The sequence below is a fragment of the Mya arenaria genome, chromosome 5, assembly GCF_026914265.1.
Source record: "Mya arenaria isolate MELC-2E11 chromosome 5, ASM2691426v1".
In the NCBI taxonomy this organism is placed as follows: Eukaryota; Metazoa; Mollusca; class Bivalvia; order Myida; family Myidae; genus Mya; species Mya arenaria.
This window is the reverse complement of record NC_069126.1, coordinates 41,895,278-41,911,552: the sequence shown is the minus strand read 5'-3', so window position 1 is coordinate 41,911,552 and position 16,275 is coordinate 41,895,278. Positions and strand designations below refer to the sequence as shown.

The window sequence follows — 16,275 nt, the reverse complement described above, 5'->3', positions numbered from 1 at the left end:
TTATAAATGGATAATGCCTTCAATATATCAAACAGGTTTTTGAGTCACATATTTAGAAGGGAATGGGGAGGGTTGTGGATATTTTAGTATTTTTGGACTTTGTTAATTTTAGCTAGTCTTATTTTTAAGTTAAGTTTTGCGTTAAAACTGCACTCTCACAGATTGAACGTTATGACAACTTTTTGACAAGTTTTGTGCTTGGGTCACTTACAAGCAAACTATCAGAGCTATCACTTTCAGACTTTGGAATACCTGTTCACTATCAAATGTACAATATGAAATAATAAAAAACGTAAAAGGATATAAAATACATGAAGCGACCACATCCGGAAATGGAGGTTAGTAAGTTACTATTTTGAAAGTATGTAATATTTTCGTGCATCTAGGACCATAAGGCTTCAGCAAACAATAAACAATTCGCAAATCTGACGCAGTTGTATATAAAATAACTGTGTTAGATTGCACACAACGTCACAAGTAAAAACGCCGATGGAATACTCGAAATCAGGTAACATCTTGCATTGTAATTTTCTTGAATAATCTATCAATATGAAATTAATTAGCAATAATAGTATGACATGTATATATCCCAACTTTAGTTCTTCCCAGCAACTGTTATACTGTGGAAATCACCATTTGGTGATAAAACGTAAGTAAACTAATTAGTTTATGTGTGTTTTGCATTAATTGTCTGCTTGGACTCCAATCAGCGTGACTTTCAACAAGGTCACTGTTACATGTGCCTAATGTGATAACAGGCTCGTCCTTTATTGAAACATTCTTTATAACAGCTACAATTGTATGGTCAATCGGAAGTAATAAACTGGACTACCAATGCATATGATCATCTTTCGCGGAATTGATGTATTTCTTCATGGAGACACTTTGCGAAATTGCAGCGTCTCCATGTTTTTAACACCATTTCAATATTGGACAAGATCCTTTAACTAAAAAAGACATACAGTGCAGTTTTGATGACGAATGAATGTTAACGGTTTACCTGTAATATATTCTTGTCTTGTAATTTATGCATTCATTTCTAAAATTCAGTGTTTGTTGATAAACCAGATGGCTGACAGTTGGCAAGAGTTCATCATCTACCGTGTTATAGCATTTGAAACAAACACATGGAAGATCAGATACAGTATATGCGATAGAGCAAACAATGAAATATCACATCATATTTAAAGGGGAAACATGTAGATCAGACGATTTGAATGTTTTAACAAATTGGCATGAGTGTAGCTCATGAAAGGAATATAGCAATGAGGATATGCGGAGCATGGATGATATTGAGTCAATATTTCTTTACTTTTGGGTAAACATAACTTACATGTACTGTCATGTATTTAATTTTACACGCATTCATTTTTCGTACATCGAATATTGAAGTACCATTACCTGACACTGGGCATTCATTCATGTAAACAAATTACTCATGTCGATATTTTAATTCCGTTCTGCTCTTTTGTTGACATTCAAACAAGATATTCTACACCATTGACAATGTCCGCTCTGTTTGGTTTGTGTAGACATCTAATCGAGAAAGACATTATCCAGCAATACAGGAAAAGTACCCTGTTTGAATTTAAATAACTATGAAGGAAGTATTGTCTTTTTTAGTCAATATAAGTCCTTAACTTGTATACTAATCCCCAATATAAGTCCTTAACTTGTATACCATTGCCCAATATAAGTCCTTAACTTGTATACCAATGCCCAATATAAGTCCTTAACTTGTATACCAATGCCCAATATAAGAAGTGTTTATCAAGTTGTTCTGAATTAGTTTTGTTGCATCAAGGTGATCTTTCACTCGTAATAATATGTATGTGCTGCGTTTGGCTAAAGGTCTTCCTAGGTTAGGTTTCTGAAATGTCCAACAAAAAGTCCCCTTAGCAACATGGATAAAAGATGTCAATATAAATCTCTTGAAATACGAGGCAAATGGCCATCGTATTTTAAATGTTCATCAACGTCGACTTGGGAAGTTATGAATAACCCTGCCAACTGTACCGCAACATAATGGTTCCAAAATGTAGTAATATTAAGGTATGTTGTATTGTGAGACTGTGAGTCACTCGCTCATAAATCTGATCCAGGCCCTATTTACATAATGACAAATTGATATGTATCGTGTTATATATATCATAAATCTGCAGGTAATATCTTTAGCATAATATGTTTGTCCACATTCCACCAAGTGCACTACGGCTATTTTCATACTTGCCAACTTTACGACATGAAAAAATATGTTACAAAATTACGTCAAAAACCAAAATTGTGTGTCATAAGAGTGTAATTTTTAATGTTATAACATGTGTTTAAAGCCATTGATATTTATGATAAAAACATATTAGTCTTTTGATCCTGCAGGTCTTATTTAAATCTCATGGCTGCTTGAAGATTTGTGACATCTGACTCTTCAAATGTTTACTTGAGTCGGATATAACCACCAAGATCAGACTCTTTTTTATTTGCAGTTTTTCAATGTTATATACCAGCATTCTGAGTAGTACAGGACTCTATTTTATTTGCAGTTTTTCAATGTTATACACAGGCATTCTGAGTATTACAGGACTCTATTTTATTTGCAGTTTTTCAATGTTATACACCAGCATTCTGAGTAGTACAGGACTCTATTTTATTTGCAGTTTTTCAATGTTATACACAGGCATTCTGAGTATTACAGGACTCTATTTTATTTGCAGTTTTTTCAATGTTATACACCAGCATTCTGAGTATTACAGCTAAAGAAAGATGAAATGCAGAACGTTCAATATACCTGATGCATACTTGTTACGACAGTTCCTCTAGTTTCAAAGATGAAATAAATAAACAATCCGAACTCTTATCGTTACAAGAAGGCATTGATATGATAGCTGCATTCCGGACACGCAACCAACACCCTTCCACTGATTCACCATATAATTAGCAGCTAATGTTTGATAACTAAAATATATATATGTTGCTTGAAATAGTGAGATAAGCAAGAGATAAACTTCCTTTTGTAATTTGTCATGAAGTCATTTTTGCGTGTATCTTTATATGCGTCTAACTAAGTAAGATTTTCTCAGAATATCAATTCATGCAGCTTAAAATGTATATATGAAACTGTTATATTGAAATAAATTTTGTTTAAAAACAGGCAATCAAGGAAAGTAATAGTGTTTGAATTTTATAAGACTACGAAAATAGAGTTGTCTTTTTCAGTCAATAGAAAATGCTTGCACGTTTTCTATTCTTTAACATTTGGTAAGCCATATCGAAATAGTGCGCATGACCTACATCTTTAACCCATTGTCCTAGTGATAGTTGGTTATTGATATTGTATTAATATGGCATTGACGTCAGTAACAGAGATGTGAACTTTCATAAAATACATGTTGGCGTTATTTCGGTTAGCGGCCAACAATCAAGCAATATTCAAACAGGATTTCTAAATGTACAATATAGTAGTTGAGACGTTTTCACATTATCCCGCAAAAACAAATGTTGTTTTACATCTATGAAAACCACTGCCACGTCGGCTGCACAGGTACATTATGACCTAATTTTGAATATGCTTCTTTTCACCAAAGATCTGTATTTAAGTTGCATGCAATTACCTATCAGAAGTATATGAAACATACTTAAAATGTCTTTGACGATAATTTGAAAAAAAAACTGCAGTTTAAAGGAGTATCATACATACGTTTCGTCTAGTTTCTAAAATATTATAACCAAAACGTGTAAGGCCTCGAACCTTGTGTGCATCTTGAAATTTTGGCTACATGGCTTGACCATGTAGTATCCCCTGTATTATCATGTTTACATTTTTTTGAAAAAACATGAACAGTAATAGTAATCCGGAGATTGTGGTTTTAGGGTATACACGTTTTCACCGATATAAATATACATGTATATGTATAAGTGTACATGAATGGTTTACCTTTTAAATAGTTATAGGCATATCATTATTGATAAAATTGTTCAAAGTACGGTGCACCTTCATGAAATCAAATACTTTACAAACAAGTTTAGACTGACGATAAATCCTTCGCAAGAACTAATTTTTTTGGACGAAAAATCCTAGGTTTAGATTTTAACTCGTCAGTTAAGGGTTATTATTTTTTAACGTAAATACAAATGCTTTTTTGCAACCGACATTAACATACTGATATATTTGTAAGCAAAATGTAAATTTCGAAAAGGCTTGCAAAATTGAAATTGAACAAATATTGATCTCACAACATTGAACATAGTTTTGATCATTTTTAATTGTTCAAACTAAGATATCAAAACAGTTTAAAGTAGGTTTACATCAGCAGTGTCTGTTGGATAACAAACGATGTCACAGCTAATGTTAGAAAGTTAAATATTATAATTAATCATTGCAGGGACTCTTTAAATAATTTATAAGACAGGTCCCACTGACTGATCTTTATTATGCTGAGTGTTGATTGCAACTGCTTTTATAAACTTTCACAATAACATCCAAACACTAACGAAACTAGTTGTACTAAAGTCAACAATTAAAATGTACAAATGGGTAAAATATCAATACCCAGTTAGCAACTATTCAGTCTGTAAAGAACTAAAAACATCCTTTTTAATGGAATTGTATAAAATAAACCGATTTTATAATTTCCTAGAACCCAATATCCCAGACTGAAACCACGCAAAGCAGCAGCAGAAGCAGCAGCAACAGCAATAGCAACATCACAATCATCATCATCATTATCATTATCATCATTATCATGCTAACGCCTCGGTTGACATTTTGCTCTCGGGTTGACACTATCAATGTGACACATGCTGCAATATGATATTTATATAATATACAAAACTGTAAATAATTCGAATATAATTGTTGACAAATTTACTTTTATATTGTTTACTGGTACCCTTGGCACTTATATTCATTTGAAGTTAGGTATAATAAAGTATACTTATAACTATTAACATGGCTGATGGTTGATTAATATCAGTGGCAATAAAAAAGTGAAATAACGGTTACAAACATTATATCAAAAAAGTAAAGAAACGTTTTAACAAATTTAAGTTGTACGTGTCTTGCCTGTCGGATGAGTATATAAAACGTTTTATTACAAAAACTATCAATTAGCCTAATTTACAACGGGTTCGTTCATTTTTCTCATTCAGAAAAAGTTCGAACTAAGAGAATTACTGTTTCAAAGATATTTCTGGAATAAGAGTTTTTCATATATTGAAAAGGTAATAAAATTCACCTTTGACCTGATCAAAAATACATACATTGCAAAGTAAATCGTGATCATCGTCCCTACTCGTACATATTGTTATATTTTAATGTTTTGATTCATATTATTATAATCTAAGATGTAAATAAATATACTTATTTCATTATTAATGTATCCGATTACGATTACGTATTACGATTGTTCGTTTATTTAATACAGAAAATGGTTAATAGGTCAAAGGTGTCTTATATCGCTCAAGAAGGACTGTTTTATATGCTTTTAGACGTCGCCCTTTGATGTTTATAAGGTACAGTAGGGGGTACCTTTAAGGCAGCCTCTGTTCATAAACGCGTGTCTATTAAGTTAATTACTAAATAAGTTAAATACATTTGAACAGTACATACCCTCAGTCCCTTCGTTTGAGCCTCAGCGTTATCCAACAGACGACCCTAGGTCCATCCTTACAGTATTTGTAATCAGTTTTTTGTTTTCAATTAACATGTTAACATACGACAGGGATGTTAGGCCCCATTCTACTTCGGAAAAATAATAGTATATTTCCCCTACAGAAAAGGTTTTAAAAGATCCCCTCACAATTTGTTGTGATTATATCAATTTCTTAATTTTAGTAAATATAGCGGACAATAAAACGTGTCTTGATCAGGCTGTAGTTCAAGAGAACTAATAAACAGCATCTAGGTATAGACTGAGCGAGTACTCTCTAGATGCACTGCTTTAAATTGGAATACATGGAGAATTGACCGGAATGTGTCAAGAGTTGTTGATATAATTAAACAGAAATCTAAGAGCATTGAGATCAAAACTTGAAACGAAGCAATATAGTGCCACTCATAAGTATGACGATAAGTTTGAAAACAAGTTGAACATTATGTTTATTAATATTTACCTCGTATTTCCCCTTTTTACCCAAAACGACACTATTCTTGCTCTGTTTAAAGGCCCCGCTACCATATGCTAAAAAGGAAGAAATCACTGTATGAACCGTCGGTGGGCTTATTAAGCCTCTCGGTAGACTTTTCTTCTACACTAACAATTCAACAAACTTAAATTAACATAGCAACTGTCTAAACCTATTAATAGCCTCTCGACAGGCAAAACATTTTGGCCAATATTCATTTATTAACTTACGTCGGCACGTGAAATATGTAACAATGAGAATACTGTGTCACCCATTGACGTGTCCATTACTATAACTCTCCGATTGAACAGTGTAATGTTTTCAAAAAGCATTTCCATTGCCGACATAAATATTTCAGTTATGATTTAAACAAAGTTAGATCATGCGCTCACTCACCGATTTGTTTTACTTTGCTAATAATTATCACCCATGCAATTAATAGTGTTTTTGTTGCTTTTGTTTTTGTTGTCAGGAAACATATTTCGCCTTCGCCCGCTCCACTTTTTAAAGAAATGGATTTTAGTTTATTTTATATATTATCCCGATCGCTGCAATTTTTTTTTGTCAAAATCTGTAAAAAGGTCACGTGTGGTCAAACGTTGTTTGTTAAAGCTTCCTTAGTAAAAGGGTCCACAGTATTTTTGTTAAATATATCACCTATTGACAACATACAGAATGAGATCCAAGCGCGATATACTGACTCTTTTCTAATAAACGCCTTTGTGTTTTGATGTGTCCGTGTAACGCACATATACACGGCAGACATATGTCCTTTGTTTTTAACCAGCATTTAAAACAACACATAGTAAAACCTATGTGGAACTACATTCCTTGATTTTTGTATTGAATAAAAACTCTGCAAAGGAAAAACAAGAGACCATGCTCACTGTTTACGGGGTTGGAACGCATATCAAATTGTTGCAGCTTCAATGATTACCGCCGTCTGTATACTACGCAATGAATACTAATAAAAGAAGTAGTTATCTTAATGAAGACATTTTCAGGAACCATTTACGTCATTTTCTACTTTTTTTTACTTTTTTTCTCTCTTCTTTTCTTCTTACTTAGTTACTTAAATTACGTTCTATTTCTATTTAACGCTACGTTTATGCGCCAATTATTAATCAACTATATACTTATAGGGAGAAAAGTTTTTTATTCAGTATCAATATATAGAACATTAATGTTGAATTAGGTAAATATTACTCCTGATTCAAACATAACAATACATACAATGCAAGCCATATAGTGCAGTATGAACGGATGTAAAATTAAACAATTAGTTTGATACAACATATACATAATGACATTAATAATATATGCAAATAAATTTAAATCAGTAAATTATACTTTAAGGTATGATAATATATAATTTTTAACTAACAACTTAAAATTTTGGCTCATCACTTATCATAGCTAAGCAGAATTACAAACATTTGATAACTATTTAAAAATTTACTAAACAATTTATTCTTAAACGTTGTTGCTATATATGTACCCTTTTCCAAGCCTGAGACAAAAACGAAACACTTTAAGTAAACGTTAGGACTTGGCAATCAAAAGTTATCTAGATAAAAGTATGATGACTATAATACAAAAAAAATAGTTTCCATAACATGTGACTCGTTATATGAATATGGTCATTCAAACACACTGTCGTAGGTAATAATATATGATTCATCATTTCGTTCGTATAATTATTTACAATTATACGTGTATAATACATATTCTATGTTATGCCTTGATTGTAGATATATTTACAAATATTGACAAAAGTATGGACAAATTTTACGGTGTATTTACACTAACACTTTATTATTTCAAATGCCTGATATATGCATTCCGTGTATAGCTTTCTAGTTTCTTATAAATAAATAAAATTAAGATATAGTGATGCCTTTAATACAACTTTTTTTTTTAAATCCACTCCCTGTGAACTCATCACTGTCCCTTTTGTCTGTTTAACATAATACAATGTGCTTATCAATCATCGGACATAAATCACTGCATTCAAGCGTATTACTTCGCTTAAGTTTAAATACCTTAATGTCATTAAGGGAAATTTAATTGTTTTTTCACATTGTCTGTGTGTATATCGCTAGTACTACGGTCGTAATCATCATAATCCTCCCCATGTCTACATGGTTTACTTAATGCACATAGGATTTCCAAAACAAAACACAAATCCGAATTGATTAAATATATTTGAAATATTATGCCTGGTTAGTTCATCTAGTCACATTTGTTGCTTTATATAGCGTGGATATAAGTCCCAGCCGGTGTATGATTCCCATGGTCATGGACGTCGAATGAGGAATCAATATAATCGTAGTGGCCATCGATTTTGTTGGAAGAGACTTGGTGTTCTTCCAAACCCAATCGTGGTGATGTGTTCTCAAAGGCACTCGCAGATAATGTTCCCTTTAAACGAACCTATTGAAATATCAATATAAAATCCATGAGCACATGAAACGATTAGTTTGAAAATATTGATTCCAAGTGGTATTAAGCCACTGAAGACAGGGATTAACGATTTATCTAACGGTCTGTTTCTTATGGATAATAGAAATGCATATAGATTTACGAAATTAACGAAATATTACTAGATCGTGAAGCGCAGTTGTATGAACAGAAGGCTGAACAGCATCGTACAGATTTATACTAGGGTCGGTACATGCAGGTCTTCTTCGGTGTAGAAACTTTTCATACGCTGTGTCAAACATAAATGCTCTGATAAAATTGTCATGGATTTCGCTAATAAAATGCACAAACGCTTTAACAGTCAAAATAAAATCAATTCTCGCAGAAAACGTCAACACTTGGTATAAAGTTGGGGCTACTTCAGAGTATTAACAAATATATATTAACAAGGCGCAACGAACAATAACAAATAACTCAACTTGAGCTCCAAATACATTGCTTGACAAGTTGCCGTTTGTTGCATACATAAAGTTGAAATAATATTGATAATAATATCTTAATATTTATACGTATCTCCACAAGTACCATGAGGTTTGAATCGCCAAAGGAGAAGCACGGTCAACGTTGTTACCAGTGAAAGTAGTAAGGCTGCTGATAAGACGTAAAGGACCAACGTATGCCATTGTTGGGTTACAACGGATGCAGAGATGGTAGTTGCTTCTGCAATTAGATAACAGCTCCCGCTCAGGTATTAAGTTTGGTTAGTACCTTCAAAACCTTGAAAATACATTGTGCACGTTTTCCGTCCACATTTTTAATAATGAAGTAGAGTGCATTTAAAACACCTCTGGAGCGTGAACAACTGTTCTTTTCCCATTGTGATGTCGATAATGGAAATGAAAGACGGAGGATATTGCAAAAAAGCACAATAAGATAATGTCGAACTTCATTCAGTTTTATCGACACAATGTTGCATAGTGTGTTAGAAATGCTTATTTAACACAAACATCAGTGAGTTCCTTTATGTGATGAACATTCATGTTATCTACGGATAGAAGTGGCTCTGTAAAACATTTCAATATATTGTCTTTCCTAAGTGACTGTAAGTTATAAATTGTCTCGTTTTTGAGAAATTTGGTATAAGTATCAAATAAAAAATATTGGTGACAATACATAATACGAGATATTTAATCAAATTCCTTTTGAATAAAAAGTATTATACTTCCACGATAAATTAAATCCAATTGCTTTAAAATAATAGTTTAATACTGATCACGATATATTAAATCCAATTCCTTTAAAATAAAAGTTATTATTATTATCACGCTATATTAATTCCTTTTCCTTTAAAATTATAGTTATTATACTTATCACGATATATTAAATCCAATTCCTTTAAAATAACAGTAAATATACTCATCACGATCTATTTAATCAATTTCTATTCAAATAATAGTTACTTTATTTATCACGATATATTTAATCAATTTCTATTTAGGTATAGTTATTATATTTATCACGATATATTTAATCAATTTCTATAAAGATAATAGTTTTTATATTTATTATAATCTATTTTATCAATTTCTATTTCAATAATAGTTATTATATTTATCACGATATATTTAATCGAATTTTATTTGAATCCTAGTTATTATACTTATAACGATCTATTTAATCAATTTCTATTACAATAAAAGTTATTATATTTATCACGATATATTTCATCCAACTCCATGTTAATAGCGGTTTCAGGTTGATTGTGAGTGTGGCCGATAGTTGTGAAAATAACGAGTACGTACCTGAACAAGATACTTTATACTTTTTATTCAAATGCAATGGGAAATAATCGCATCTTGTTGAACATGTTATGGTCCTCCCAACACTGTCTTGGACCACTTTGTAAAGCACGTTGGAAAAAGAACGGTAATTCCCACTTTTACCATAAGTCCAATTGTTCCTATGAACGTTTCTCAAATCACCGTTGTCATTTGACCATTCAATTTTGCATGCCGATTTTTGATTTGTTTCACAAGACAAACTAAAGAAACGGACTGAAACATTGTTGTTATATCCATGTATTTTGTTTACGCATATGGAAAGGTCCGATGGCGGATCTAGAAACAGAATAGAGCAAGTTTTTAAACATAAATGCACCGTTTTCAATTCAGACAATACAAAAATATAATGTGTATTTGTTGATGATAAAAACCAACACAATGGATTACACTAAGAAAACAATATGTTTTAATAAATTGCCAATAATACAAACGTTACCATGGAAAATTTATTTATATTAAATGTGTTATTACTGATCACAATTTTGCTGTTTAACGTTTACCAATACGCGTGTTATATACAATCACGTTAACTTACACATCATACTGATGTTTCGGCATATTGATACATTTTTAAAACCAATGTCTACTTTGCTTCGGCTAGTGCAACACAATTCCTTTCCATTCCAAGTTTTATGAGTCTCTGTCACCTTCGCTCGACTTGTATAAGTATGAGAAGATTCATTATATATATCAGTTTGGTCTACATCAGCAAGCAAAACTGTACCAACGTGTATTTTTATTTCAGGAGCTGGTATAGCATTGTGCACATCACATATTGTTGTCGAGCTTTCTCCATCAAGAAATTCAGGAAGTGTTAGCACGGGCGGGTTACCTTTCTCTTAAATTTAAACACAATGATAAACAACATTCAACATTATACAAGATCGAATAATTTCAACATTCACAAAATAACGAATTATAACTTGCCAGTATGTTTCCCGTTGCTTACCTACGTTACATAAAGTCCCATGCACTTCGTAGGGTGTTTCGAGGGCTGAATAAAAAACCTGACATGTCACATTCTGTCTTGACAGTCCGGCCATTTGTAGATTGACGTTATGAAATCGGTACGACCCTTTGTTCCCTTCGCTTTCAGGAAGAACAAATGAATCCTGTCCTATTAAAAGTAACACTTGCACGGGTTCGGGTTCGGTTCCAAGTTCAGTTTGGCAATAAACGTCGGAGTCTCTATATACATAGATACATTCTGTTGTAATAAAGTCAGGGGACATTGGACCGAGAACTGGGTAACTTGGTTTGTCTGAAAAAATATCACAAATTATTTGAATCACTTGGAATACAATATCAGCTTTTAAATTGCAAATAAAAATAAAGGTTTACCAAATTGCTGCTCATGAATTAAATATCTGAAAGCATACACTATCCTTGTACTTATATGTAATGTCTTCTGTTCAAAGCTGACGTATCAAACAAAATTGATCATTGAAAAACAGAATACTCGATGAAGTAAGACCAAGGTACCTGAAATTTGAAGTTGCACAAGATTCGTGTAGCTTTCTGAATTGCAATTTAAAATATATGAGCCTTCAAATGTTTCTCTGAAATTGAATATAGTCAATATGTACAAATAATTAGACAATACGTCCTCTTCGTAAGAACCATTTCGAAGCTGTAGCTCATGCATGTCTTTCTTCCATTTCCATGTAAAGTCTTTGCGCTTTATGGATTGGTCTGACGGAAAATATCCAAGTTTGACTTCCGCGCCTCGAACAACCGGACTTAGAATCATGAGTGCTCCACATTGGCCTTCAATATCTGCAAATTATAACAAAATGATAAATGTTTACCTTACAACAAAATCATATATAGTAATTTGTGGTTGCAAAAAGCATACATCCACAAACACTTAAACGGAAATTAGAAAGTAACAATTGCCATTATATAACAATAAATATTTTTCAATTATTCCTGAAACAATTAAAGCTAATTAATTTAACCTGATTGCCTAGATTGAACATTGAAAACATGTGTATCATAAATAAATGCCAAGAAATTATTGTTAAAGTATTGTACAAAAGAAATAAGGGGCAAACAAAACTTGCATGATGGCGTCAAGAGACTTCAATAAACAACAAAAACACCCTAACCCTAACAAAGAGAACAGAATATACAAAAAACACAATCAATGAAAGATGAGGTTTCCGCCTTGAAACGGTCAGTGATATTTACCTTTCATATTTAAAGATGTTATTGTTGTTCTAATTGTTTTGTTTGATGAACATTCGGCGTAGAAAATAGATCCGTTGTATTCCGATGAAGCCTTCCATTTCAAGAAGAATGACCCATCTTCCGAATATCTTTTAACATCTGCCCCATTCATTGTTTGGACATATGTATTACCATCCATCATGTATCTCCATGCTACATCACACCCCCAAGGATGGAACGGTGTTGCTTTCAGTGTCACCTCCCTGTTTACAAAAGCTGGTCCTACCACTGATATCATTCCATATTGGTTCCTGGCTGCACAGATGCACCTAAACAGAACTGAAATAGCGGTTGCAAACCAATAACAAGTACACATTTCATCCTCAAAAATGATATTTGTCAAGTTCTTACTCTTTTCAGGTTGTAATGGTTGTTCCAGTCTGACGTACAACGAAGCACTATTTCGCGTAGTCATGGCAATGACCAATATGTTAATATCGAAACATTCAGAGAAAACAAAGAACAACTCGTGAAATGTTTACATAAAACAAACTTTAAATTACACCGATGTTTCTTTAAAATGTAACATTTTCTAGATAGTATTAAATTTATTTGAAAACGATTTTAAAATCATTACGAAGAAAAATAGTCTTCGATTTATACTACCTACTTCAACTACTAGTTTTACTCTACAACTTCACACTCCTCATTTTATTACAGAGATCAATATTCAAGTTTTGAAGTACATAACAGCTATAATTATAAAAATATATTTAAACAAGGTTTGTAGAACGGAAACGCTTACTGAGATTTAATATCAGAGTAAACAGGCAACACTTATCCATTACACCTGCGCGGTAACGTGTACAAAGAGTATTAATGAGAAGCGGTAGTTAGACATGTGGACAAGATATAAGGAAAAAAATTATCTCGCTCTTTCAGTAAACAATACTAGTCCGAAAGTCAGCTATTCTTTTAAAACAATCAACAATGGTACATTAAACCACTGAATGTGGTAACATTTAATGTCCGCTTGTAATTCAGTAAACAATATCACGCCGCCCAGTCTTCTCCCGATGGCAAGCTAGTTGCTAACCCCACTCCACTAGGCAGACAGAGGCTACAAGGAACATACCACGGTTTATATTACAAGCCCGGTATATCCAGGGGATTCAACACCACCTCATCCCGTTGTTATATAAAGGCCAGACTAAGACAGTTCCGAACTGAAATTATCATGATTATGAAATGTGTTACTATTTTCTTGTTTGTCGCTAATTATGTAGCCGAGGTCCATTTACCGTTGGAGGCTGACTGGCCGCTCATTAAAGTGTCATATAGACCAAAGAGATGAGTAATATTAATTACATTATACAGAATATTTACAATTTACGAACTTATCAATTAGTGTAATAATCTCGCGCACAATTAACTTTATATTAAAATGAACATTTTAGAAAGTTAGAATTTATTGAGAAACCAAATCATTTCAAGGCAAAAGTTTTAACTCTCAAATGTATAACTAATTAGCTAAAATATGCAGAATACATAATAGTAAGTTCGATCATCTCATTTTATGTGCAACCATTTTCTTGGCAAGTTTGACCAAGTCAGTGATGTCAATAGGCGGTGAAACGCAATGTTTTACCTCCATAAGAATATATTAAGAGCAGGTAATATACATCAATGTTTTAAAACATTGCTTCAGTCGTAGTGTAAGTGGAACTTGCATTGTATAATTTGCATAAGAACACATACAAAGGACAACGTACGTCAATGGGCATATACGGCCTCTATTTTTCAAAAATATTAAGTTATTAACTGCTGTTACTGAAAGTTTTTTATAAACAGAGTAACATGTAAACTGCATTTTATTCCGAATAGTTTTTCGCTATGCCAACAAATGACGTCAGAAACGGAACACAAAGCACGTGGTTTCGCGCCAAAAGCGTTGATTTTGCCGATTTTTGCGTTTTTAAAGTAAAAATAAACACAGAGCGCATGCAAGTGTCACTGAGATCTTTTCACATAGGATTCAGTATTATCTTATTTACTTCTATGCACAGTTTGAAAAGATAATTCAAGACTTACATTGCTGAAGGCACTTAACCCCTTCCCTAGTAATTATGCTTAAACACTGAAACAACTCCCGGCCCGTATGAATATTGTATATAGTGCTGTAGGTACATTTATCAATACTTACATTGCCATTCATTTAGTCCAATAGATTTAACTGCTCCGTCACATAAAGGAGTGCATCGAAGTTCTTTTTAATAATGAATAATTATCTTTATATCACTGATCACTTGCATTTTGTCATAAAAATAAATCAACGTTAACTGCAATTAACCTACTTATTACCAAGCGGTAAAAAATCAGTCGAAAACACTCAGACTTTTTTTTAATGTACGTACAGTTTTGAAGGGAAATGTATGCCACAAGCTGAAAAGCTGTTTTTGCTTAGTAAACGACCGTCTTCTTTTAATGTCTGCTGATTCCAGCTAGAAATATTTCATAACTGTAGACTGAATGTATCTTTTCGAGTGGACCTTCAATACATTAGTAACGCTGTTAGCTGTTGTTGTGTGTTATGCTGTAGCTGAATAGGTAAAATAGGTAAACATTACTTTTTATTTAATTGGATAATCATGTTAGTCTTTATGACCTCACACAATGTTGCTTAAGTGATAGATATACCAACTAAAAAGGGATATAACTCATACACACATGAATTGTTGTCTTACTAAACGTAAACCTGATTGCGTATGTATTTGTATACCTGAGCTGACTTAATCGATTGCTAAATGTTAACAGATACACAAACAAAGACTAATAAATAAACATAAAGCGAAGCAGAAGAATGGTTCATAATACTATCTACAAAGCGAGCCAATTTATACGTGATATACTCATTTATTACGATTATTAGGTGGATATTTTCAGAACACACACGGAATCAATCGCCAGCATAGAAAAAGGGTTTTGTATATATTTGTAAATACCTTCATTTATTTAGAAGACATACGTCGTGAAAAAAATGTTTTTTCATTTTAACACAGTAGCAAATTGTTCGTGTTTAGAGCAAATCCGCCATCGACTGGTAACGTGCTACAACTGGCTGAAGCCATCACGAGATTTTATCAATGGTCTCAAACCGAGGCCATATCCGTATTATCCTTACAACGGAAGCAGTGGTGTCAATTAAATCGGGATGCTTCTAAAAATCGATTTGTTATAAAACAAAATAAATGTTGATATGTTGTAAGGTCAATTTTCGACGGGGTCTTAATTTCATGTTAACCCTCAAATTCAGAATTGTATTCGCCTGTAAGTTCAGATTTGCTATTAAAAAAGAAACAAAATGATGCTAGCTGCAAAACTTCTGCTAGCATATAAGAGTATGTTGAGAACCCTGTTAAATAAGACAATAGGAGCATTATTTAAAAATCAAATCATCATTTAAAAAATTGTGCGCTGCCTTGTTTGTACAAATATCTAATTCATATATATATATTATTTTCATGATTAGATATTAATCCATTGTTTGTACATTTTCAAACTCACAAAATTGTTTTTGGAATTGCATGTTACTGAAAATTTGAGCGGGAGAAGACACCCTCACTCGACCCTACCCATGTTCTAAAAGGGAAGACACACTATTTCTCGACCCTACTGATGTTCTCAGCGGGTGTAAAACTCTTCCTAGACCCTACTCATGTATGAC

General features: G+C 32.7%; 1 protein-coding gene across 3 annotated transcripts; it reads right to left on the bottom strand.

The window, feature by feature from the left end:
* Positions 1-7,277: 7,277 nt before the first annotated feature.
* On the bottom strand, positions 7,278-13,417 carry LOC128235264 (uncharacterized). Of its 3 annotated transcripts, none has more exons than XM_052950065.1 (9): positions 13,357-13,417; positions 12,573-12,890; positions 11,865-12,158; positions 11,332-11,643; positions 10,918-11,220; positions 10,344-10,658; positions 9,127-9,261; positions 8,724-8,830; positions 7,278-8,553 (listed from the first exon to the last, which is right to left on the bottom strand). In XM_052950065.1, the coding sequence occupies exons 1-9, from the start codon at positions 13,394-13,396 to the stop codon at positions 8,371-8,373; spliced, it is 2,007 nt and encodes a 668-aa protein (XP_052806025.1). In that variant the 5' UTR covers positions 13,397-13,417; the 3' UTR covers positions 7,278-8,370. The 3 variants fall into 3 exon arrangements, with proteins under 3 accessions (XP_052806025.1, XP_052806026.1, XP_052806027.1); XM_052950066.1 differs by having other exon boundaries at positions 12,573-12,866; positions 13,357-13,400; XM_052950067.1 differs by lacking the exon at positions 8,724-8,830 and having other exon boundaries at positions 8,450-8,553.
* Between the last annotated feature and the right edge of the window lie 2,858 nt (positions 13,418-16,275).